Here is a 24,329-nt window from a genome sequence, read left to right as displayed (position 1 = left end):
TGAGGAACCCAGGGCGAACTTCATCCACCCCTGGGGCCCTACCGCCAAGAAGTTTCCCTACCATCTCGGCCACCTCAGCCCCAGTGATAGACAAAATTCATCCTTGTGTACCCCATCCCTGTGTCTGCGTGGGTTTCCTCTGGCTGACTGTCTGTGAGGAGTGTGGTGTGTTCTCCCTGTGTCCGCTTGGGTTTCCTCTGGGTGACTCATTGGTAGGTGGATTGGAGACTCAAAATGTTCGTAGGTGTGAGTGTGTGAGTGAATGTGTGTGTGTGTGTCGCCCTGTGAAGAACTGGCGCACCCTCCAGGGTGTATTCCCACTTTGCGCCCAATGATTCCAGGTAGGCTCTGGACCCACCGTGACCCTGAACTGGATAAGGGTTACAGATAATGAATAAACCCTATAAAAGCTTTTGGATCCTTTTCAGTGGACTTTTACAATAGCACGGAAACTGTAGGATTTCTGATGAATTTCAGTGAATACTTTAAAGACAACTAAAAAAATTACATTGACACAATCAGGCAATCTCAACCTCAGTGAAAACTTAAAGTAAGATCTCTGTGCTCCTCATACAGCTTCTTCTATCCCTGGTCAAGAGAATTCAGGTTACGATAAATCATATTAGTGTTTCAGTGCATCACCTAACTCCGCTCCCTCTTTTGCACCAAACTGACAAATTAACAGGGCTTTGTTAAAACCCCTGGAATGCATTCAATCAAGCTGTGACTGATGGTGTTCTCCAAGGGTAGGTTCTGAGGCCACTTTGGTTTCCCCACTCGGTTGTGCATTTTCATGATTTAAAACTGTCTTTGTAGTAACACACACAGATTCCCATAATGTACTTGACTAATTAAACTCTCCCACCACATTTCCTCCCTCTGTTCGGCCTGTGGCAGGTCAGAGAGGCTTTTTAGGCATGTTGCTGGTCACTTGACTTCGGCAACAATGAATTCTTTGTGATTAAAACCAGACAGCACATCAGGACCACAGTGAAATGGCACATGGTTATTTATTGGTTATTTATTTATTGTTGTATAGTTGTTTAATTGTAACTAAAGGGGGCATTAATATAAATATGTCTCAGAGCATTGAGTTACTGTAAGGGTGCCCTACATATAGACACCTGTCTGCAAGGAGGTGAAGATCAAAGTTAATAAGCTGCAGGTTAAGCACATGCACACACACACACACACACACACACACACACACTCACACACCGCCCCCAAAGAATTTTGGCTTTCCTAGCCCGGATTACATAAAGCAACAGTAGAGTTTGCACCTTTCCTCCTGCCAGGACAGTGTGTTTCAGCCAAAATTCACAAACTGAAGCAGAGAATGAGTGAAACTGAGGATTCTCCCCATGTGAGGCTGAAGGTAAGCCTGTTAGGAGTGTGTGTGCCGCTGTGTGTATGGGGCCAGTTCCAGGACGGGCGGATCCGATGCTTTATCCACAGCTGATGTGTGTGTATGTGTGAGTGTGTCTGTGTGGTGTCACAGAGCTGGTCATGCAGCAGCATCATCTTTACCCCAGAATAAACTTAGCCTCCACGCTCGGGCTGGAAAGCGCTTGACGAATAGGGGTCACACGAACAACTCCTCAATTGTTTATCTGCTTTTTCTACGTATTCTGCTCCATCTGCTCTTATATTACTGCAATTTCACACACACACAGCCCTCACAGGGGCGGACAGCTACCTCCTTAAACAGCTGCCTCCTTAAAAAACAGCTCTAGAAGGCTTTACACCTCATCTGTGGGACCCAGAAACAACTGATAAAAAATGGGTAAAGAAAACGGGACTCTGCAGGAATATCAGCCTTTACTAAAAGACATCAAACAACCGGGTCGTCAGATCAAGGTAGGAGATGACATTAGCATAAATAATACATAACTACAGAAATATTCACAATGACAATAACCTCTACTACAGGCTCTTTATTCTGTAATTTTTGTTAAAAAAATGAATAAAGTGGGACAGAAAACAACATCAATAAAGACCCTGAATATGTTGAGTCACATGTGAGTGTGAAGAAGAAGAACTAATGTTTCAGTAACTACCCTCATTACTGACAAATTAATAAATGAGTAAAAATGCAGTAGCACTTTACAATAATATTATATTAATTCACGATACCTAAGACAACAATGGTTGGGTAATGTTACATTTAATAATTAAATCATTATAATAAACAAGAAATAGCATTAAACAGCATCTGTTAGGATCCTAAAATAATACTAGTTCTTGTTACTATCATTAATTAATAATGAACTGTGACTTTAATTAATCTTTTATAATGCTTATTTCTGTCTTATTACATTTAATATCATTAATGAATGTACCCTTATTGTAAATTGTTACCAGGAGAAACAATAACCTCTTAAACTTCAGTTTTATAATTCAGTTTATTTTAAAATATATATTATGTTTGTGTTGTTTAAAATATACATTGCTGTATTTGTTATTATTGTTACAGAAATGTGATTTAGAGAGAGGTGGATTTACAAAATAATAAAAGCATATTGAATGTTTCATTGCCTGAATATTTACTCATACACACTTTGGAAAGACATCAGAATATAGAAGACTAAGCTAATGTAGTTATATTTAATATTAATATGCTGCAATATTTAAGCTTTGATGGCCATCTCTTCCAACACTGCTCTTTACTCCTCACAGAAAAGCTTTTATCCAAGTTATTGTGCAGTTTCCTGTCAGGCAATTGATGTAGAGAGTTCATGTTGTAGCTAGCATGCTAATTGTGTAGTTGTCTAATCTTCCAGTTCAGTTGCTGCCCAGACATCACCCCCACATGGACAGCCCCACATAACCCCAGCAGGTTTTGTTCATGGGATAAATGTTGGCACCACATGATGCCCACCTGATGCATAACTGCTCTGTTTGTTAATCAGTAGGGTAGTTATGTAGCTAGCTAGTTAACCAGTCATTTGCTTGGTGAAGAAATCAGTAAACAGCTAGCATATTCATTAACTCAGTTAGTTACGTAGGTATTTAGCTCAATGACTACATAGTAACTCTGTTTAATTATTAGGCACTTAGCTAGCTAGTTATTGAGAAAATTACTTTATCAGTTACTAATAAATTACTGTTTAGAAACCCAGAAAATTAGCTAATGAGCTAGCTAGCTATCAGTGAGACATTTACTAAATTTACTAGTTATGTATTTAGCCACTTAGATAGCTAGATAGGTAGTTAGTTGTATATTTAGAAATACAATTTGATAATAAGAGACTTAAGATAGATACTCAGGTTAGAGGAATAATCTTTGAGTGGCCAGGGGCCAGTTCCTTGCTGTTTGTGTATCAGTCCCATAAAAGGCACAGCTGAAAAATACAGCACAGTCCAGCAGGATTTCTGTGCTGGTGTAAGCTGATTTATACTGGTTTAGTCTGGTCTGGTCCTGGTTTATTCTGCAGAGTCAGCGGGGTCATTCCTGTTGACCAGAAAACACAGAATATAATGGTTTTCTAGCAGGGGTCGCCATTAGGGAAAAATGGTTCAAATAAATATTTTAATACTTGGCATGTGTTGTCTCAGATGTGTGTGATGATCTCAGGTGTGTTAGGAGCTCAGGTGAGATACACTGTGTGATGATCTCAGCTATAAATAATGGTGTGTGTGATGGTCTCAGGTATAAATGAAGCTGTGTGTGGTGGTCTCTGCTATAAATAATGGTGTGTGTGATGGTCTCAGGTATAAATAACTGTGTGTGTGATGGTCTCAGGTATAAATAATGGTGTGTGTGATGGTCTCAGGTATAAATAACTGTGTGTGTGATGGTCTCAGGTATAAATAATGGTGTGTGTGATGGTCTCAGGTATAAATAACTGTGTGTGTGATGGTCTCAGGTATAAATAAAGCTGTGTGTGATGATCTCAGGTATAAACAATGGTGTGTGTGATGATCTCAGGTTTAAATCATGGTGTGTGTGATGATCTCAGGTGTGATTAACTGTGTGTGTACTTGCAGGTTCCCAGTAAAACCCTGCTGATGGCCGTGTGGTCTGCGTGTATTGGAGGAACGTTTCAGTACGGCTACAACATCTCCATCATAAATTCTCCCACCAAGGTCAGAACAACACATTATTTTTATTATAACAGTGTTCTATACACTGAGCCATGACTGGATTAGGAACACTTACCTTCTAACTACACCCATATTAACAGCTCCACCGACCACACCGGTCACTCCTTAGTTCTGCAATTACAGACTGTAGTTCAACAGTGGCTCTGCATACTTTCTTCACCCCATTTCACCCTGTTCTTCGACACTCAGGCCCCCCACAGAGCAAGTCTGATTTAGATTCTCAGTGCTGCAGCGACAGTGACCTGCTGGTGGTGGTGTGTTGCGCTGGATCAGTCAGAGAGAGTAGCTCTCATCTGTCACTGCACAGTTTGTGTTGGTCGTCCTCTAGTCCTTCATCAGTCGGCACAGGACGCCCCCCCCCTCCCCCCACAGGACACTGGTGGCAGGACATTTTGATTATCTAGTGTTGTGGATTATTCTCATTACAGCGTGGACACTCCAGCAGCACTGCTGTCTCTGATCCACTCACCACCACCTCAGTGTCACTTGCTCTGTGTGGGTCCTGACCATTGAAGAACATGGGGAAATGGGCATAAGAAAGTATGCAGAGCAATAGATGGACCTGTGTGGTCAGTGGAGCTGATAAAGCGGACAGTGAGTGTAGAGACATGGTAGCTGTTCCTAATCCAGGGATCGTTCTGTGTAGTGAGTAGAGGTCGGTGGTCTGTATAAAGGAATAGAGGGGGGCCGTTTCTGTTGCTGTTGGGTTTGGCTACTTTTGGAAGCAGAACCACGTGAGGGTAATTAACGAGGGCGAATGTGTGTGTGGTGGATTTTACTCAGAACCGAGTGTGGATTAGAAACACAAAGAGCTGATGTGGTGAAGACTGTGGTTCAGAGCTTTTTACACCATAGGAGTCACATGCCCTTTAATCTCACCCTGAATCGGGAGCTCAGTCACACTCCAGAGGGGTGACCAGGAGAAATCGGGCATGACACACACGCACAAACACACACACACACACACACACACACACACACACACACACACACACACACACACTTGTAAACACTTAACAGTCATTCACATACACACTCACATACACGTACACATTAAAACACACACACACACCCACAAACACTCAGATACACACTCATTCACATTAACACTCACACACACATTCAAACACATGAACCCTCACACTCTCACAGCTTCACTTATTTAGTCAACACACACACACACACACACACACACAATCTCACACACTCGCACTCGCATTGACATGCTCAAAAATTCAGCCCCCCACACACCCTCTCCCCCCGTGCACACACACACACCCGTGGATATTGTCACACACTCGCCCAGTCACTCACACACACACACACAACTGTGGACAGTGCCACACACTCACCCAGTCACTCACACACTCACCCAGTCACTCACACACTCACCCAGTCTCACACACACACACACACACACTCCTGTGGACAGTGTCACACAAGCTTGTTTTTTACACTGATTCTAGTTTTAAAAACCTGTGAAAGTTGATATTAAAATGAAACCCATCCTTGTTATTAATGTTCTTTGGAGCAGATATCCACACCCTCGTTCTCTCATGAATGAAATCCAGCCGTCTGCACAGTCATGTGCTTCCAGTGTGTTTTATTCAGGCGGAGATTAGGAAAACGCTTGAACAGAATATTTATTTCCAGACAGAGCACGTGTGTGTCTCACTGCAGGAGCTCTGTTCGAGTTGTGGATAATAACTTTAAAAATGTTAATAATACTCATGATTTATAAAGCTATCTTGTGCATGAGCCTGAGAGCATGAGCGAGAGCGTGACTGTGTGTGTGTGTGTGTGTTTGTGCATGGGGGGTGAGGGGGGGGTTGAATTTTAGAGCATGTCAATGCGAGTGCGAGTGTGTGAGACAGTGTGTGTGTGTGCGTGTGTGTGTGTGTGTGTGTGTGTGTGAGAGTGACTGGGTGAATGTGTGAGTGACCGGACGAGTGTGTGACAATATCCACGGGTGTGTGTGTGTTTGTGTGTGAGTGACTGGGCGAGTGTGTGACAATATCCACGGGTGTGTGTGTTTGTGTGTGAGTGACTGGGTGAGTGTGTGACACTGTCCACGGGTGTGTGTGTGTGTGTGTGTGACTGGCTGAGTGTGTGAGTGACTGGGCGAGTGTGTGACAATATCCACGGGTGGGTGTGTGTGTGTGTGTGTGTGTGTGTGTGTGTGTGAGTGACTGGCTGAGTGTGTGAGTGACTGGGCGAGTGTGTGACACTATCCATGGGTGTGTGTGTGTGTGTGTGTGTGTGTGAGTGACTGGCTGAGTGTGTGAGTGACTGGGCGAGTGTGTGACACTATCCATGGGTGTGTGTGTGTGTGTGTGTGTGTGTGTGTGTGTGTGTGTGAAGCTTGATGGAATCGGGGCAAATACACAGCATATTCCTGACCTCCTGCTGGTGTGGGTTTCTTCTGTAAACGCTGTAAAAGCTGAATACTGTAAATGTATCTCACACCTTCAGGCTGTGCAGTCGTTTATTAATGAGACGTGGTTGGAGCGCTATGGAGATATCATTTCTCCTGAGCTGCTGACCTTCCTCTGGTCCACCATTGTCTCCATCTTCACAATCGGAGGACTCATCGGCGCCTCGGTCGGAGGAACACTGGCCATCAGGTTCGGCAGGTGAGCACAACGACCTCCAACGACATCAAAGTCCATTCGTTTTCACCTCTCTCTCTTTCTCTCGTCTATCCCTGTTTCTCATTATCCCTCTTCTCATTCTCTCTTCATAATCTCTTCTCACTTCGTCTCCCTTCTCATTATCCTCCCTCTCCTCATTATTTGTGTCTTCTTTTATTATACCACTCTCTTTCTCTCCTTTCTCTGTCTCTTTCATCACCCTCACATCTCACTTTCTCTCTCTTTCCCTCATGTCGCTCATTTCTTAGTTTGGCTCATCTCTCTCACACTCCTCTCTTTTTCTCTCTCTCTTCCCACTTTGTCACTTCACAGTGAACCCCTCCTCTCTCTCTCTCTCTCTCTCTCTCTCATTTTTCTCACCCCTCTGTCTCTCTCTCATTTCTCTCACTCCTCTGTCTCTCTTTCATCGCTCTCACATCTCACTTTCTTTCCCTCATGTGTCTCATTTCTTAATTTCGCTCATTTCTCTCACACTCCTCTCTTTTTCATTGCTCTTATTTCTCTCTCTCTTCCCACTCACTCTGTCACTTCATAGTGAACCCCTCCTCTCTGTCTCTCTCTCATTTCTCTCACTCCACTGTCTCTCTTTCATTTCTCTCACTCCTCTGTCTCTCTTTCATTTTACTTCTCACTTTCTCTGTCTCTTCTCACTCAGTCACTTCTCCTTATGCCCCCTCTCTCTCTCTCTCTCTCTCTCTCTCTCTCTCTCTCTCTCTCTCTCTCTCTGTGTGTGTGTGTGTGTCTCTCTCTCTCTTATTTCTCTCACTCCTCTGTCTCTCTTTTATTTCTCTTCTCACTTTCTCTCTGTCTCTTCTCACTCAGTCACTTCTCCTTATGCCCCCTCCTCTCTCACTGTTTTCTCTCTCTGAGAGTCCTCGGGAAGCACGACCTGGATGTCGTACTGTATCCCTGTGGGTCACGGCGGTTGCACCGTGGCTGACAGGGGGAGGCAAGAGAGCACAGGAGAGAACCACCCCCACCTCTGATGGACATCTACACATCACGCTGCTTAAACAGAGCAAAATATATAATTATGGACAGCTCCCACCCGGGCTTTGAATTGTTTGAGCTGTTACCCTCAGGGAGGCACTGAACGTTCATCAGAACAGGGACAAACCTCGAAGGAATGAAGGAATTAATAAAAACAAGAACACTCTCTCACTCCCTCTCTCTCTCTCTCACTTTCTCTCTCTCTCTCTCTCTCCCTGTTCTCTCTCTCTCTCCCTGTTCTCTCTCTCTCTCTCTCTCTGTTCTCTCACTCCCTCTCTCTCTCTCTCTCTGTTCTCTCTCTCTCTCTCTCTCTGTTCTCTCTCTCTCTCACTCTCTCTCTATTCTCTCTCTCTCTCTCTCTCTCTCTCTCTCTCTCTGTTCTCTCTCTCTCTCACTCTCTCTCTATTCTCTCTCTCTCTCTCTGTTCTCTCTCTCTCTCACTCTCTCTCTCTCTGCTCTCTCTCTCTCTCCCTCTCTCTGTTCTCTCTCTCTCTCAGGAAGGGGAGTTTACTGATCAATAACTCCTTTGCTTTGTTGGCCGCTCTGTTGATGGGGTTGAGTTACCACGTCAGTGCCTTCGAGCTGCTGATCATCGGACGCTTCCTCTCCGGAATAAACGCAGGTGAATACACCAACTGTATGAGGCTCATCCCAACACTCACACACACACACACACACACACACACACACACACACATTGTACACATATTGAATGAGAGATTGAGTTTATTTAACACAGTTCTATAATTAAATATATATTATTATTATTATTATTATTATTATATATTGATAAATATAGGCGGCACGGTGGCGCAGCAGGTAGGTGTCGCAGTTACACAGCTCTAGGGACCTGGAGGTTCTGGGTTCGATTCCTGCTCCGGGTGACTGTCTGTGAGGAGTGTGGTGTGTTCTCCCTGTGTCTGCGTGGGTTTCCTCCGGGTGACTGTCTGTGAGGAGTGTGGTGTGATCTCTCTGTCTCCGCGTGGGTTTCCTCCAGGTGACTGTGTGTGAGGAGTGTGGTGTGTTCTCCCTGTGTCTGCGTGGGTTTCCTCCGGGTGAGTGTCTGTGAGGAGTGTGGTGTGTTCTCTCTGTCTCAGTGTGGGTTTCCTCCTGTGACTGTCTGTGAGGAGTGTGGTGTGTTCTCTCTGTGTCTGTGTGGGTTTCCTCTGGGTGACTGTCTGTGAGGAGTGTGGTGTGTTCTCTCTGTGTTTGTGTGGGTTTCCTCCAGGTGACTGTCTGTGAGGAGTGTGGTGTGTTCTCCCTGTGTCTGTGTGGGTTTCCTCCGGGTGACTGTCTGTGAGGAGTGTGGTGTGTTCTCTCTGTGTTTGTGTGGGTTTCCTCCGGGTGAGTGTCTGTGAGGAGTATGGTGTGTTCTCCCTGTGTCTGTGTGGGTTTCCTCCGGGTGAGTGTCTGTGAGGAGTGTGGTGTGTTCTCCCTGCGTTTGCGTGGGTTTCCTCCAGGTGACTGTGTGTGAGGAGTGTAGTGTGTTCTCTCTGTCTCAGTGTGGGTTTCCTCCTGTGACTGTCTGTGAGGAGTGTGGTGTGTTCTCTCTGTGTTTGTGTGGGTTTCCTCCGGGTGAGTGTCTGTGAGGAGTGCGGTGTGTTCTCCCTGTGTCTGTGTGGGCTTCCTCCGGGTGAGTGTCTGTGAGGAGTGTGGTGTGTTCTCTCTGTCTCAGTGTGGGTGTCCTCTGGGTGAGTGTCTGTGAGGAGTGTGGTGAGTTCTCTCTGTGTTTGTGTGGGTTTCTCTCTGTGTCTGTGTGGGTTTCCTCCGGGTGAGTGTCTGTGAGGAGTGTAGTGTGTTCTCCCTGTGTCTGTGTGGGTTTCCTCCAAGTGACTGTCTGTGAGGAGTGTGGTGTGTTCTCTCTGTCTCCGCGTGGGTTTCCTCCGGGTGACTGTGTGTGAGGAGTGTGGTGTGTTCTCCCTGTGTCTGCGTGGGTTTCCTCCGGGTGACTGTCTGTGAGGAGTGTGGTGTGTTCTCCCTGTGTCTGCGTGGGTTTCCTCCAGGTGACTGTCTGTGAGGAGTGTGGTGTGTTCTCTCTGTCTCACTTTGGGTTTCCTCCTGTGACTGTCTGTGAGGAGTGTGGTGTGTTCTCTCTGGGTTTGTGTGGGTTTCCTCCGGGTGACTGTCTGTGAGGAGTGTGGTGTGTTCTCCCTGTGTCTGTGTGGGTTTCCTCCAGGTGACTGTGTGTGAGGAGTGTGGTGTGTTCTCTCTGTCTCAGTGTGGGTTTCTTCCTGTGACTGTCTGTGAGGAGTGTGGTGTGTTCTCTCTGTGTTTGTGTGGGTTTCCTCCGGGTGAGTCTCTGTGAGGAGTGTGGTGTGTTCTCCCTGTGTCTGTGTGGGTTTCCTCCGGGTGAGTGTCTGTGAGGAGTGTGTTGTGTTCTCCCTGTGGCTGTGTGGGTTTCCTCCGGGTGAGTGTCTGTGAGGAGTGTGGTGTGTTCTCCCTGCGTCTGCGTGGGTTTCCTCCGGGTGACTGCCTGTGAGGAGTGTGGTGTGTTCTCTCTGTCTCAGTGTGGGTTTCTTCCTGTGACTGTCTGTGAGGAGTGTGGTGTGTTCTCTCTGTGTTTGTGTGGATTTCCTCCGGGTGAGTGTCTGTGAGGAGTGTGGTGTGTTCTCCCTGTGTCTGTGTGGGCTTCCTCCGGGTGAGTGTCTGTGAGGAGTGTGGTGTGTTCTCCCTGTGTCTGTGTGGGTTTCCTCCGGGTGAGTGTCTGTGAGGAGTGTGGTGTGTTCTCCCTGCGTCTGCATGGGTTTCCTCCGTGTGACTGCCTGTGAGGAGTGTGGTGTGTTCTCTCTGTGTCTGTGTGGGTTTCCTCCAGGTGACTGTGTGTGAGGAGTGTGGTGTGTTTTCCCTGTGTCTGCATGGGTTTCCTCCGGGTGACTGTCTGTGAGGAGTGTGGTGTGTTCTCTCTGTGTCTGCGTGGGTTTCCTCCAGGTGACTGTCTGTGAAGAGTGTGGTGTGTTCTCCCTGTGTCTGCGTGGGTTTCCTCCAGGTGACTGTGTGTGAGGAGTGTGGTGTGTTCTCTCTGTCTCAGTGTGGGTTTCCTCTTGTGACTGTCTGTGAAGAGTGTGGTGTGTTCTCTCTGTGTCTGTGTGGGTTTCCTCCGGGTGACTGTCTGTGAGGAGTGTGGTGTGTTCTCCCTGTGTCTGTGTGGGTTTCCTCCGGGTGACTGTCTGTGAGGAGTGTGGTGTGTTCTCCCTGTGTCTGTGTGGGTTTCCTCCAGGTGATTGTCTGTGAGGAGTGTGGTGTGTTCTCTCTGTCTCAGTGTGGGTTTCTTCCTGTGACTGTCTGTGAGGAGTGTGGTGTGTTCTCCCTGTGTCTGTGTGGGTTTCCTCCGGGTGAGTGTCTGTGAGGAGTGTGGTGTGTTCTCGCTGTGTCTGTGTGGGTTTCCTCTGGGTGAGTGTCTGTGAGGAGTGTGGTGAGTTCTCTCTGTATTTGTGTGGGTTTCCTCCGGGTGAGTGTCTGTGAGGAGTGTGGTGTGTTCTCCCTGTGTCTGTGTGGGTTTCCTGCAGGTGACTGTGTGGAGTGTGGTGTGTTCTCTCTGTCTCAGTGTGGGTTTCCTCCAGGTGACTGTGTGTGAGGAGTGTGGTGTGTTCTCCCTGTGTCTGCGTGGGTTTCCTCCGGGTGACTGTCTGTGAGGAGTGTGGTGTGTTCTCCCTGTGTCTGTGTGGGTTTCCTCCAGGTGACTGTGAGGAGTGTGGTGTGTTCTCTCTGTCTCAGTGTGGGTTTCCTCCAGGTGAGTGTCTGTGAGGAGTGTGGTGTGTTCTCTCTGTCTCAGTGTGGGTTTCCTCTTGTGACTGTCTGTGAGGAGTGTGGTGTGTTCTCTCTGTGTCTGTGTGGGTTTCCTCCGGGTGACTGTCTGTGAGGAGTGTAGTGTGTTCTCCCTGTGTCTGCGTGGGTTTCCTCCGGGTGACTGTCTGCGAGGAGTGTGGTGTGTTCTCTCTGTCTCTGCGTGGGTTTCCTCCGGGTGACTGTGTGTGAGGAGTGTGGTGTGTTCTCCCTGTGTCTGCGTGGGTTTACTCCGGGTGACTGTCTGTGAGAAGTGTGGTGTGTTCTCCCTGTGTCTGTGTGGGTTTCCTCCAGGTGACTGTGAGGAGTGTGGTGAGTTCTCTCTGTCTCAGTATGGGTTTCTTCCTGTGACTGTCTGTGAGGAGTGTGGTGTGTTCTCTCTGTGTTTGTGTGGGTTTCCTCCGGGTGAGTGTCTGTGAGGAGTGTGGTGTGTTCTCCCTGTGTCTGTGTGGGTTTCCTCCGGGTGAGTGTCTGTGAGGAATGTGGTGTGTTCTCCCTGCGTCTGCGTGGGTTTCCTCCGGGTGACTGTCTGTGAGGAGTGTGGTGTGTTCTTTCTGTGTCTGTATGGGTTTCCTCCGGGTGACTGTGTGTGAGGAGTGTGGTGTGTTCTCCCTGTGTCTGTGTGGGTTTCCTCCGGGTGACTGTCTGTGAGAAGTGTGGTGTGTTCTTTCTGTGTCTGTATGGGTTTCCTCCGGGTGACTGTGTGTGAGGAGTGTGGTGTGTTCTCTCTGTGTCTGTGTGGGTTTCCTCCGGGTGAGTGTCTGTGAGGAGTGTAGTGTGTTCTCCCTGTGTCTGCGTGGGTTTCCTCCAAGTGACTGTCTGTGAGGAGTGTGGTGTGTTCTCTCTGTCTCCGCGTGGGTTTCCTCCGGGTGACTGTGTGTGAGGAGTGTGGTGTGTTCTCCCTGTGTCTGCGTGGGTTTCCTCCGGGTGACTGTCTGTGAGGAGTGTGGTGTGTTCTCCCTGTGTCTGCGTGGGTTTCCTCCAGGTGACTGTGTGTGAGGAGTGTGGTGTGTTCTCTCTGTCTCTGTGTGGGTTTCCTCCAGGTGACTGTCTGTGAGGAGTGTAGTGTGTTCTCCCTGTGTCTGCGTGGGTTTCCTCCGGGTGACTGTCTGCGAGGAGTGTGGTGTGTTCTCCCTGTGTCTGCGTGGGTTTCCTCCGGGTGACTGTCTGTGAGGAGTGTGGTGTGTTCTCCCTGTGTCTGTGTGGGTTTCCTCCAGGTGACTGTGAGGAGTGTGGTGTGTTCTCTCTGTCTCTGTGTGGGTTTCCTCCATGTGACTGTGTTTGAGGAGTGTGGTGTGTTCTCCCTGTGTCTGCATGGGTTTCCTCCGGGTGACTGTCTGTGAGGAGTGTGGTGTGTTCTCCCTGTGTCTGCGTGGGTTTCCTCCAGGTGACTGTGTGTGAGGAGTGTGGTGTGTTCTCTCTGTCTCAGTATGGGTTTCCTCCGGGTGACTGTCTGTGAGGAGTGTGGTGAGTTCTCTCTGTGTTTGTGTGGGTTTCCTCCGGGTGACTGTCTGTGAGGAGTGTGGTGTGTTCTCCCTGTGTCTGTGTGGGATTCCTCCAGGTGACTGTCTGTGAGGAGTGTGGTGTGTTCTCTCTGTGTCTGTGTGGGTTTCCTCCGAGTGAGTATCTGTGAGGAGTGTGGTGTGTTCTCCCAGCGTCTGCGTGGGTTTCCTCCGGGTGACTGTCTGTGAGGAGTGTGGTGTGTTCTCTCCGTGTCTGTGTGGGTTTCCTCCGGGTGACTGTCTGTGAGGAGTGTGGTGTGTTCTCCCTGTGTCTGTGTGGGTTTCCTCCAGGTGACTGTGAGGAGTGTGGTGTGTTCTCTCTGTCTCAGTGTAGGTTTCCTCCGGGTGACTGTGTGTGAGGAGTGTGATGTGTTCTCCCTGTGTCTGCGTGGGTTTCCTCCGGGTGACTGTCTGTGAGGAGTGTGGTGAGTTCTCTCTGTGTTTGTGTGGGTTTCCTCCGGGTGACTGTCTGTGAGGAGTGTGGTGTGTTCTCCCTGTGTCTGTGTGGGTTTCCTCCAGGTGACTGTCTGTGAGGAGTGTGGTGTGTTCTCTCTGTCTCAGTGTGGGTTTCTTCCTGTGCCTGTCTGTGAGGAGTGTGGTGTGTTCTCTCTGTGTTTGTGTGGGTTTCCTCCGGGTGAGTGTCTGTGAGGAGTGTGGTGTGTTCTCCCTGTATCTGTGTGGGTTTCCTCCAGGTGATTGTCTGTCAGGAGTGTGGTGTGTTCTCTCTATGTCTGTGTGGGTTTCCTCCGGGTGAGTGTCTGTGAGTAGTGTGGTGTGTTCTCCCAGCGTCTGCGTGGGTTTCCTCCGGGTGACTGTCTGTGAGGAGTGTGGTGTGTTCTCTCCGTGTCTGTGTGGGTTTCCTCCGGGTGAGTGTCTGTGAGGAGTGTGGTGTGTTCTCCCTGCGTCTGCGTGGGTTTCCTCCGGGTGACTGTCTGTGAGGAGCGTGGTGTGTTCTCCCTGCGTCTGCGTAGGATTCCTCCGGGTGACTGTCTGTGAGGAGTGTGGTGTGTTCTCTCTGTGTCTGTGTGGGTTTCCTCCGGGTGACTGTGTGTGAGGAGTGTGGTGTGTTCTCCCTGTGTCTGCGTGGGTTTCCTCCGGGTGACTGTCTGTGAGGAGTGTGGTGTGTTCTCCCTGTGTCTGCGTGGGTTTCCTCCGGGTGACTGTCTGTGAGGAGTGTGGTGTGTTCTCCCGTGTCTGCGTGGGTTTCCTCCAGGTGAGTGTCTGTGAGGAGTGTGGTGTGTTCTCTCTGTCTCAGTGTGGGTTTCCTCTTGTGACTGTCTGTGAGGAGTGTGGTGTGTTCTCCCTGTGTCTGTGTGGGTTTCCTCCGGGTGAGTGTCTGTGAGGAGTGTGGTGTGTTCTCCCTGTGTCTGTGTGGGTTTCCTCCAGGTGACTGTGAGGAGTGTGGTGTGTTCTCTCTGTGTTTGTGTGGGTTTCCTCCGGGTGAGTGTCTGTGAGGAGTGTGGTGTGTTCTCCCTGTGTCTGTGTGGGTTTCCTCCAGGTGACTGTCTGTGAGGAGTGTGGTGTGTTCTCTCTGTGTCTGTGTGGGTTTCCTCCGGGTGAGTGTCTGTGAGGAGTGTGGTGTGTTCTCCCAGCGTCTGCGTGGGTTTCCTCCGGGTGACTGTCTGTGAGGAGTGTGGTGTGTTCTCTCCGTGTCTGTGTGGGTTTCCTCTGGGTGAGTGTCTGTGAGGAGTGTGGTGTTTTTTCCCTGTGTCTGCGTGGGTTTCCTCCGGGTGACTGTCTGTGAGGAGTGTGGTGTGTTCTCTCTGTGTCTGTGTGGGTTTCCTCCGGGTGAGTGTCTGTGAGGAGTGTGGTGTGTTCTCCCTGTATCTGCGTGGGTTTCCTCCGGGTAACTGTCTGTGAGGAGTGTGGTGTGTTCTCTCTGTGTTTGTGTGGGTTTCCTCCGGGTGAGTGTCTGTGAGGAGTGTGGTGTGTTCTCCCTGTGTCTGTGTGGGTTTCCTCCAGGTGACTGTCTGTGAGGAGTGTGGTGTGTTCTCTCTGTGTCTGTGTGGGTTTCCTCCGGGTGAGTGTCTGTGAGGAGTGTGGTGTGTTCTCCCAGCGTCTACGTGGGTTTCCTCCGGGTGACTGTCTGTGAGGAGTGTGGTGTGTTCTCTCTGTGTCTGTGTGGGTTTCCTCCGCGTGACTGTCTGTGAGGAGTGTAGTGTGTTCTCCCTGTGTCTGCGTGGGTTTCCTCCGGGTGACTGTGTGTGAGGAGTGTGGTGTGTTCTCCCTGTGTCTGCATGGGTTTCCTCCGTGTGACTGTCTGTGAGGAGTGTGGAGTGTTCTCCCTGTGTCTGTGTGGGTTTCCTCCAGGTGACTGTGAGGAGTGTGGTGTGTTCTTTCTGTCTCAGTGTGGGTTTCCTCCGGGTGACTGTGTGTGAGGAGTGTGGTGTGTTCTCCCTGTGTCTGCGTGGGTTTCCTCCGGGTGACTGTCTGTGAGGAGTGTGGTGTGTTCTCCCTGTGTCTGCGTGGGTTTCCTCCAGGTGACTGTGTGTGAGGAGTGTGGTGTGTTCTCTCTGTCTCAGTGTGGGTTTCGTCCGGGTGACTGTCTGTGAGGAGTGTGGTGAGTTCTCTCTGTGTTTGTGTGGGTTTCCTCCGGGTGACTGTCTGTGAGGAGTGTGGTGTGTTCTCCCTGTGTCTGTGTGGGTTTCCTCCAGGTGACTGTCTGTGAGGAGTGTGGTGTGTTCTCTCTGTGTCTGTGTGGGTTTCCTCCGGGTGAGTGTCTGTGAGGAGTGTGGTGTGTTCTCCCAGCGTCTGCGTGGGTTTCCTCCGGGTGACTGTCTGTGAGGAGTGTGGTGTGTTCTCTCCGTGTCTGTGTGGGTTTCCTCCGGGTGAGTGTCTGTGAGGAGTGTGGTGTTTTTTCCCTGTGTCTGCGTGGGTTTCCTCCGGGTGACTGTCTGTGAGGAGTGTGGTGTGTTCTCTCTGTGTCTGTGTGGGTTTCCTCCGGGTGAGTGTCTGTGAGGAGTGTGGTGTGTTCTCCCTGTATCTGCGTGGGTTTCTTCCGGGTAACTGTCTGTGAGGAGTGTGGTGTGTTCTCTCTGTGTCTGTGTGGGTTTCCTCTGGGTGCTCCGTTTCCCTCCCACGCTCCAAAAACAGATGTTTGTAGGTGGATTGGCGACTCAAAAGTGTCCGAGGGTGTGAGTGAATGTGTGTGTGTCTGTGTTGCCCTGTGAAGGACTGGCGCCCACTCCAGGGTGTATTCCCGCCTTGCGCTCAATGATTCCAGGTAGGTTCTGGACCCACCGCGACCCTGAACTGGATAAGCGGTTACAGATAATGAATGATAATCAATGAATGAATAGATATATATTCTCACATACATGAGCACCATAAGAGAATGCAGTCAGTAATAAAAAGTTTCTGATTGGCTGATTCTGACTGGTTAACTGTGGTTGATTGACAGGTGTAGCAATCTGTGTTCAGCCCCTCTATCTGGGCGAGATTGCACCCCGGGCTCTGAGGGGTGCAATGGCCATGGGAACATCCATCTTCATTACCGGGGGCATTTTCACTGGACAGGTCATGGGACTCAAGTCAGTTCCTAACCACTGTTAATAATTTTTTACATACTATGGATTAATCAGTATTCACTACAGATTATTTCATATCCCCTATAAGTAATCAATTGTGTTTGTGTATGTGTGTGTGTGTGTGTGTGTGTGTGTGTGTGTGTGTATTACAGTGAGCTGTTGGGGAGAGAAGAGTACTGGCCCCTCCTCCTGTCCACTACCTGTATCCCTGCTCTTCTGCAGCTGATGCTCCTGCCCTGGTTTCCTGAGAGTCCACGGTATCTACTGATCGACCGCAGCAATGACCACGCCTGCAACATGGGTATTTACAATACACTACACTAATTTCACACTACACTACACTACACTACACTACACTACACTACACTATGCTTTACACCAATTTACACTACACTTTACTCTACTTTCACACTACACTACACTACACTACACAACGCTTTACATTAATCTACACTACACTACACTATACTAAACAACACTTTACACTAATTTACACTACACTACACTATACTACACTACACTTTACACTAATCTACACTACACAATGCTTTACACTAATTTACACTACACTACACTATGCTTTACACTGATTTACACTACACTACGATTTATACTAATTTACACAAATTTACACTACACTACACTATGCCTTACACTAATTTACACTACACTTTACACTACACTAATTTACACTACAATTTACACTACACTAAACTACACTACACTTTACACTAATTTACAATACACTACACTACACTAAGCTTTACATTAATTTACACTACACTACACTACATTACACTACAATACATTATGCTTTACACTAATTTACACTACACTTTACACTACATTACACTACACTTTACACTTATTTACAGTACAGTTTACATTTATTTACAGTACAGTTTACACTACACTAGAGTACTTATTATACTCATTTACACTGCACTTTACACTTCAATACACTTTACACTACACTTCACTTTACACTACTTTACACTACACTACGCTTTACACTACACTACGCTTTACACTAATTTACACTACACTAAACTTTACATTACATTACATTACACTACACTAAACTTTACACTACTTTAAACTACAAAACACTACATTTTACAATAATTTACACTACACTACAATATACACTACACTTCACTTTACACTATTTTACACTACACTACACTACACACCAATTTACACTACAATACACTGCATTTTACAATACACTACTTTACACTACACTACACTGCACTGTAGTCTACAATTTTTACTATACTACACTTTACACTACTTTACACTACACTACACTACACTACACTGAACTTTAGACTACAATTTACACTATACTACACTTTACACTACTGTACTCTACACTGCATTTTAGACTACAATTTACACTACACTAAACACTACTTTACACTACACTCTACACCTTACACTACACTACACTACACTTTACACTTTAAACCTTACACTACACTACACTTTACACTACACTACACTACACTATACTACACTACACTTTACACTACACTTAAAAAGTATATTTTACACTACACTTTACTCCACACTATTCTACTATAAATTATGAGTGGGTGAATGAACAAATGAAATTGTTTGAATGCAGGAATGATCAAATTAATTAATAAGTGTATAAATACAGGTATGCATCTATGTATGAATGAATGAACATTTTAATGAATGAATGATGGTTAAATCGATTTAAATGTATGTGACATCTGAGATGTAACCCGAATATAGTGCAAGAGAGAATGGTAGGCTTTGATGACAAAGTAGTAGTTTTTTTTTTTTTTGGTTGTTTGTTTGTTTTTACGTGCACATCCCCTTTATTATTACAGGCAAGACTAGCGGTCAGTATGGGTCAGTAAAGGTCAGTAATAGTCAATAAGGGTCAGTAAGTGTGAGTATAGGTAAGGTCAGTAAGGGTCAATGAATGTCAGAAGGATTGGTAAAAGTCAGTAAGGTTCAGTAAAGGTTGGTAAAGGTCAGTAAGGGTTAAAATGTCCAGTAAAGCTCAATAAAGGTCAGTAAAGGTTGGTTAAGATCAGTAACAGGTAGTAATGCCCAGTAAAGTTCATGAGGGGTCAGTAATGGTCAGTAAGGGTCTGTAATTGTCAGTAAAGTTTAAACTTCAGAAAGGTTTTGTAAAGGAAATAAGGGCCAGTAATAGTCAGTAAAGGTTGGTAAAGGTCAGTAAGGGTCAGTAATGGTCAATAAGGGTCAGTAATAGTCAGTAAAGGTTGGTAAAGGTCAGTAAGGGTCAGTAATGGTCAATAAGGGTCAGTAATAGTCAGTAAAGGTTGGTAAAGGTCAGTAAGGGTCAGTAATGGTCAATAAGGGTCAGTAATAGTCAGTAAAGTTTGGTAAAGGTCAGTAAGGGTCAGTAATGGTCAATAAGGTCAGTAGTAGTCAGTAATGGTCAGTTAAGGTCAGAAAATGTCAGTGAGGAAAAGCTGGAGTGTGGGCAGACACCTGGGTGAGATATGTCTGCATTCTGTGGATTAACTGGAGCATAATGAACAAGAATGATCTTGTGAGCTGAGGAATGTTCTGATCTCTGCCTTGTGTGTGTGTGTGTGTATGTGTGTGTGTGTTTACACTCTCAGCTTTGAAGCAGCTTCATGGAGGACAGAACTATCAGGAAGAGAAAGAGGATATGGAGCGAGAGAGAGCGAGTGCTTTAGGAGTCAAACCTCTGAAACCCTGGGAGCTCTTCGCTGACAAGAACCTCCGCTGGCCGCTCTTCACCATCATGGTCATCAGCACCGCGCAGCAGCTCAACGGCATCAACGCTGTACGCTGACACAAACCTATATAAACAACACGTCTAAACACTCATAGACACCCAGTGTAGTGAGTGTTTTCAGCCGCACTGAGGTTCACTCTTTAAGGATCGAGTGTGTTTAACCCTTGATCAGAAACATGCTCAATGCCAAGAGTTGGCCAGATGCTCTGGGAGATTGAGCTCTATTTACCACCTCTGACATGACTTGGACTGAAGTTTGTGATCCAGAACTAATCATCCAAAACCTGTACCTTAACTCCCTAAGGTTTATGTGGCTGGACGCCATCAAATCCTCACAGCATGCTTCTCAAATCTGCTCCAACGCCTTCCCAGATGTTAGAATGGAATAATACTGTGTAATGATGGATACTGGTGCTGGTTTGGGTTGGATCTGTGCATCTCCATAACCCATAGTCTGTGTGTCACTGATAGAACTAAGAGCTCAAAATAGTGCTCGCACACACACACACACACACACACACACACACACACACACACACACACACACACACACACACAAACACACACACACACACATCATCAGTAGCAGCAGCAGCAGCAGCACCAGCACACACCTGCGACCCCAGTGGCTGTGTATTGAATGACAGGAGCATGAACCAAACCACACACAGACAGTGACGCTGCTCGTTTATACATTTTAGATTGGATGCTGCCCCCTAGGTTCCATGTTGACTTTATGTTAAAGTATATTTACATACATCGATGCGAATTAAATATAAATCAATCTTAACTCTGTGCTGAAAGATTCTTTTTCTTGCCTCAGATTTATTTCTATGCAGATTATGTTTTTGCTGAAGCTGGAATTCCATTTGAGAAAATTCCCTATGCCACTGTGGGGACAGGAGCCTGTGAGTGCATCACTGCATTGACCTGTGTAAGTCCCAAACAGCCTTTATGGCTGATATTATTGGTAGAGACTGCCTTTAAGGCTGTTTGACTCTGTAGTGCCAGTCTTTAGGGCTGTTAGTCTTGGTAGAGACAGCCTTTAAGGCTGTTAGCCCCTATAGTACCCGTCTTTGGGGCTGTTAGTCTTGGTAGAGACTGCCTTTAAGGCTGTTAGACTCTGTAGTGCCAGTCTTTAGGGCTGTTAGTCTTGGTAGAGACAACCTTTAAGGTTGTTAGACTCTGTAGTGCCAGTCTTTAGGGCTGTTAGTCTTGGTAGAGACAGCCTTTAAGGTTGTTAGACTCTGTAGTGCCAGTCTTTAGGGCTGTTAGTCTTGGTAGAGACAGCCTTTATGGCTGTTAGACTCTGTAATGCCAGGCTTTAGGGTGGTTAGTCTTGGTGGAGCCTGTATTTAGGGCTTTTAATCTGAGTAGTCTTTAGTCTTGGTGGAGCCAGTCTTGAGATATTTATTTTTGGTAGAGCCAGCCTTTATGGCTGTTAATCTTTGTAGTGCCAGACATTGGGGGATTGGTTTCTCAGACAGGGATTAAGCTTAGTCCTGGACTATATCATTTCAATTGAATACATAGACTGTGCAATCCTGAACTAGGCTTAATCCCTGTCTGGGAAACCACCCTTACCACTGTTGGTATTATTGGTATTGTACAGCCTTTAGAGCTGTTAGTTTTGGTAGAGCTAGCCTTCAGGGCTGTTCTATTTTGATAGATGCATTTTTAATCCCCTCTTTATATATAATTCCAGTGTTGTTATTTTTGGTAATGTCAGTCTGTAGATCTGTTCCTCATTGTAGGTGTGTGTGTGTGTGTGTGTGTGTGTTTTGCAGGGTTTACTGATTGAGTCTCTGGGCCGGAGAGTGTTGATTATTGGAGGGTACACACTCATGTCCTTTTGGTGCATCTGCTTCACTGTCACTCTCACCTTTCAGGTAAAGTTTATAATAAAGTAATATGAATTATCCAAAAGAAGATATAAAATCACACGTGGTGGTCACTCAGCTGCGGAGTCTCAGGCTCCTGGGTGGGATTATGTCCTCGGGTCACTGTCTGTGAGCTTGAGCTGTGTGTTGTCTGTAATCTTCTGTTTTACTGTAATCTGTGTTTATTTAACGATGGAGATGTTGTTTAGAGGAATATTACACATCGATATGAAGGTTTTTGCTCTGGTTCCTCTGTGTTTCTCTTGTGCAGAAGTACAGCTCCTGGATGCCGTACCTCAGCATGACCTGTGTTTTCGCCTTCATCCTCAGCTTCGGCCTTGGACCAGGTGACATCTGAGCCAGTGAATGAAAGGGTTAATAAATAGATACAAATGTGAATACACAGCCTGTCAACTGTTTCCAAACTGGACCATTTCAGTCCACGGTGGTTCACAGCAGGTGTTTACAAATGATGCAAGAAAGAAGTGAAGTCTTTTTTTCTCATGTCCTCGTGTACAAACTGCATATAGCTTTAAAACTCTGTTCTGTTCTGTGTGATGCACCTGTAGGGGGCGTCACTAACATCCTGACAACTGAGCTGTTCACTCAGACCACGCGGCCCGCGGCGTACATGATCGGAGGATCAGTCAACTGGCTCAGTTTCTTCTTCATCGGCATGATGTTCCCCTTTATTGTGGTATAACACACACACACACACACTAATTTTTTTTTTTTTGCTTCAGATCTATTTTAAGTCAGTTTTAGTCATGGTCCCTACACTACTGAGGTGAATCAGGTTCTGGTTCTGGAAGCGGGTTCTTGTTTAGTGGCTGTTCTCTCGTGGTTCAGAGCGAGTCGAGTAGGGACTAAACCGTGGCGTGTAAACCTTGCAGAGCGCTGATTGTCCAGAGAGAGTCGTCACTCTACGCCACACAACGCAGACGACCAGCACCAACTCTCCATCTGTAAAATCTCCAGCTGCAGCAGAGATCACGTTTGTTTTTATCCGACTCACGACGGCAGCTCGTAAAATGACGCCGTGGTCTTTTGAAGAGGTTCAAACGTTCCTTGGATCGGTGGCCGACGAAAGAATCCAGCGAGAGCTGGACGCTGCAACAAGGAAGGAACAAACTCTACTGATCTGTCTGAACTGATGACGGAGCTGTGTTCAGTCCCAAACAACAACAACACACCAATACACCATGAGTAAACACCGCTTAACATTACCACCGCCGTTGTTGTGGTTTCCAAAGCCCACTGTTCCCCTTAGAGACGGGGTTAGAGACGACACTGATACATTTCTGGGGGGGGGGGCTGTGGGAGTGGAAAACCAACCAGGAACCAATCAGAGAGCAGAGTCTAGCACAGTGCAGTAGAGTCCAGTAGAGTCCAGTAGTCAGTGAAACAATCAGTTAGAGTGTAACAGTGTTACTGTATTAAAGTATTATTCTTATTAAAGTGTAAAACAGGTGATGTATAATAGTGCTGTCATAGTTTTATTGTTAAGGCTCCTCTCTGTGCTGTTATTTTACAGTTGTAGTCAGTTACTGTGAAACTCATATAATATTGACTGGGACCCAAACAACTAACTACAACATCATCTCTCTCTCTCTCCCTCTCTCTTTCTCTCACTCTCTCTCTCTCTCTCTTTCTCTCTCACTCTCTCTTCTTCTCTCTCACTCTTTCTCTCCCTTTGTCTCTCTCCCTCTTTCTCTCACTCTCTCTCTTTCTCTCTCACTCTCTCTCCTTCTCTCACCCTCTCTTTCTCTCTCACTCTTTCTCTCTCTCTCTCTCCCTCTCCTTCTCTCTCACTCTTTCTCTCTCTCTCTCTGCCTCTCTTTCTCTCCGTCTCTCTCTCACTCTTTCTCTCTCTCTCTCTCCTTCTCTCTTTCTCTCTCTCTCTCTCTCTCCTTCTCTCTCCCTCTCTCTCTCCCTCTCCTTCTCTCTCACTCTCTTTCTCTCTCTCTCTCTGCCTCTTTCTCTCCCTCTCTCTCTCACTCTCTCGCTCTCTCTCTCTCTCTCCTTCTCTCTCCCTCTCTCTCTCTCTCCCTCTCCTTCTCTCTCACTCTCTCTTTCTCTCTCTCTCTCTCTCTCTCTCTCTCTCTCTCTCTCTCTCTCTCTCCTTCAGAACGGACTGCAGCAGTACTGTTTCCTGGTTTTTCTGGTGGTCTGTTGCTTCGTAGCCACCTTCATCTTCTTCATCGTCCCTGAGACCAAGAATAAAACATTCCTGGACATTCAGAGTGAGTTCCAGAGCCGACAGAGGACCAAACTGAGCCCGGCTAAAGGCGCAGAAGGACCTCTGCTCTCCACGTCACTGTAACTCTACTCACCCTCCAGGAGAGAAACACTGTTCCCTCCTCAAAGCATACTGCCCTTTAACCGTAGTGATGTAAAAGACACCAGTGCCTTGATACAGGTCTCACATTCATTCTTTAACTCAAAGAGGGACTGTCACTTGTAATTAGAACTTTTTTTAAAGTGTAGGGCTAGTTTTATTCATCAGTGAGGACTGTCCATCATGGTGCTTTAATTGTTATTATTATTAATTTCCTTCTGAGATACACTCAGGTTGTTACAGTTGTGTGTGTAATAAATGTAGGTGTATACAGTGATTACATAATAATAATAAGATGTCCAAACCTGTCATTGTTTTATTTGTGTTTGTAGAGGAATCTGGTCAATGTCTTTAAACTTTTTATAAGAAAAAACTATGACAATAAAATAAAAATGGGACATATGTAAATGACTCATTTTTTTCATTCATTCATTGTGTGTATTTCTTATCCAGTTCAGGGCGGCGGTGGGTCCGGAGTCTACCCAGAATCACTGGGCACTAGGTGGGAACACACCCTGGAGGGGGCGCCAGTTCTTAACAGGGCGACACACACTCACACATTCACTCACACACTCACACCTACGGACACTTTTGAGTCTCCAATCCACGTGTGCTTTTGGAGCTTGGGAGGAAACCGGAGCACCCAGAGGAAACCCACACAGACACAGGGAGAACACACCACACTCCTCACAGACAGTCACCCGGAGGAAACCCACACAGACACAGGGAGAACACACCACACTCCTCACAGACAGTCACCCGGAGGAAACCCACGCAGACACAG

General features: G+C 46.9%; 1 protein-coding gene across 2 annotated transcripts; it reads left to right on the top strand.

Annotated features, from left to right (window-relative positions):
* Positions 1-1,321: 1,321 nt before the first annotated feature.
* Positions 1,322-23,919, top strand: LOC136676840 (solute carrier family 2, facilitated glucose transporter member 11-like). Of its 2 annotated transcripts, none has more exons than XM_066654095.1 (12): positions 1,322-1,375; positions 3,988-4,086; positions 6,577-6,737; positions 8,243-8,367; positions 16,431-16,560; positions 16,710-16,858; positions 19,188-19,375; positions 20,151-20,261; positions 21,115-21,216; positions 21,479-21,554; positions 21,777-21,904; positions 23,336-23,919. In XM_066654095.1, exons 1-12 carry the CDS (start codon positions 1,337-1,339, stop codon positions 23,528-23,530), a joined length of 1,503 nt encoding a protein of 500 aa, XP_066510192.1. In that variant the 5' UTR covers positions 1,322-1,336; the 3' UTR covers positions 23,531-23,919. The 2 variants fall into 2 exon arrangements, with proteins under 2 accessions (XP_066510192.1, XP_066510191.1); XM_066654094.1 differs by lacking the exon at positions 1,322-1,375 and adding an exon at positions 1,529-1,857.
* Positions 23,920-24,329: the final 410 nt, after the last annotated feature.

Source organism: Hoplias malabaricus, chromosome X2, assembly GCF_029633855.1.
Source record: "Hoplias malabaricus isolate fHopMal1 chromosome X2, fHopMal1.hap1, whole genome shotgun sequence".
NCBI lineage: Eukaryota > Metazoa > Chordata > Actinopteri > Characiformes > Erythrinidae > Hoplias > Hoplias malabaricus.
The sequence above is the reverse complement of the archived record's forward strand: the minus strand, read 5'-3'. Positions and strand labels throughout refer to the sequence as shown.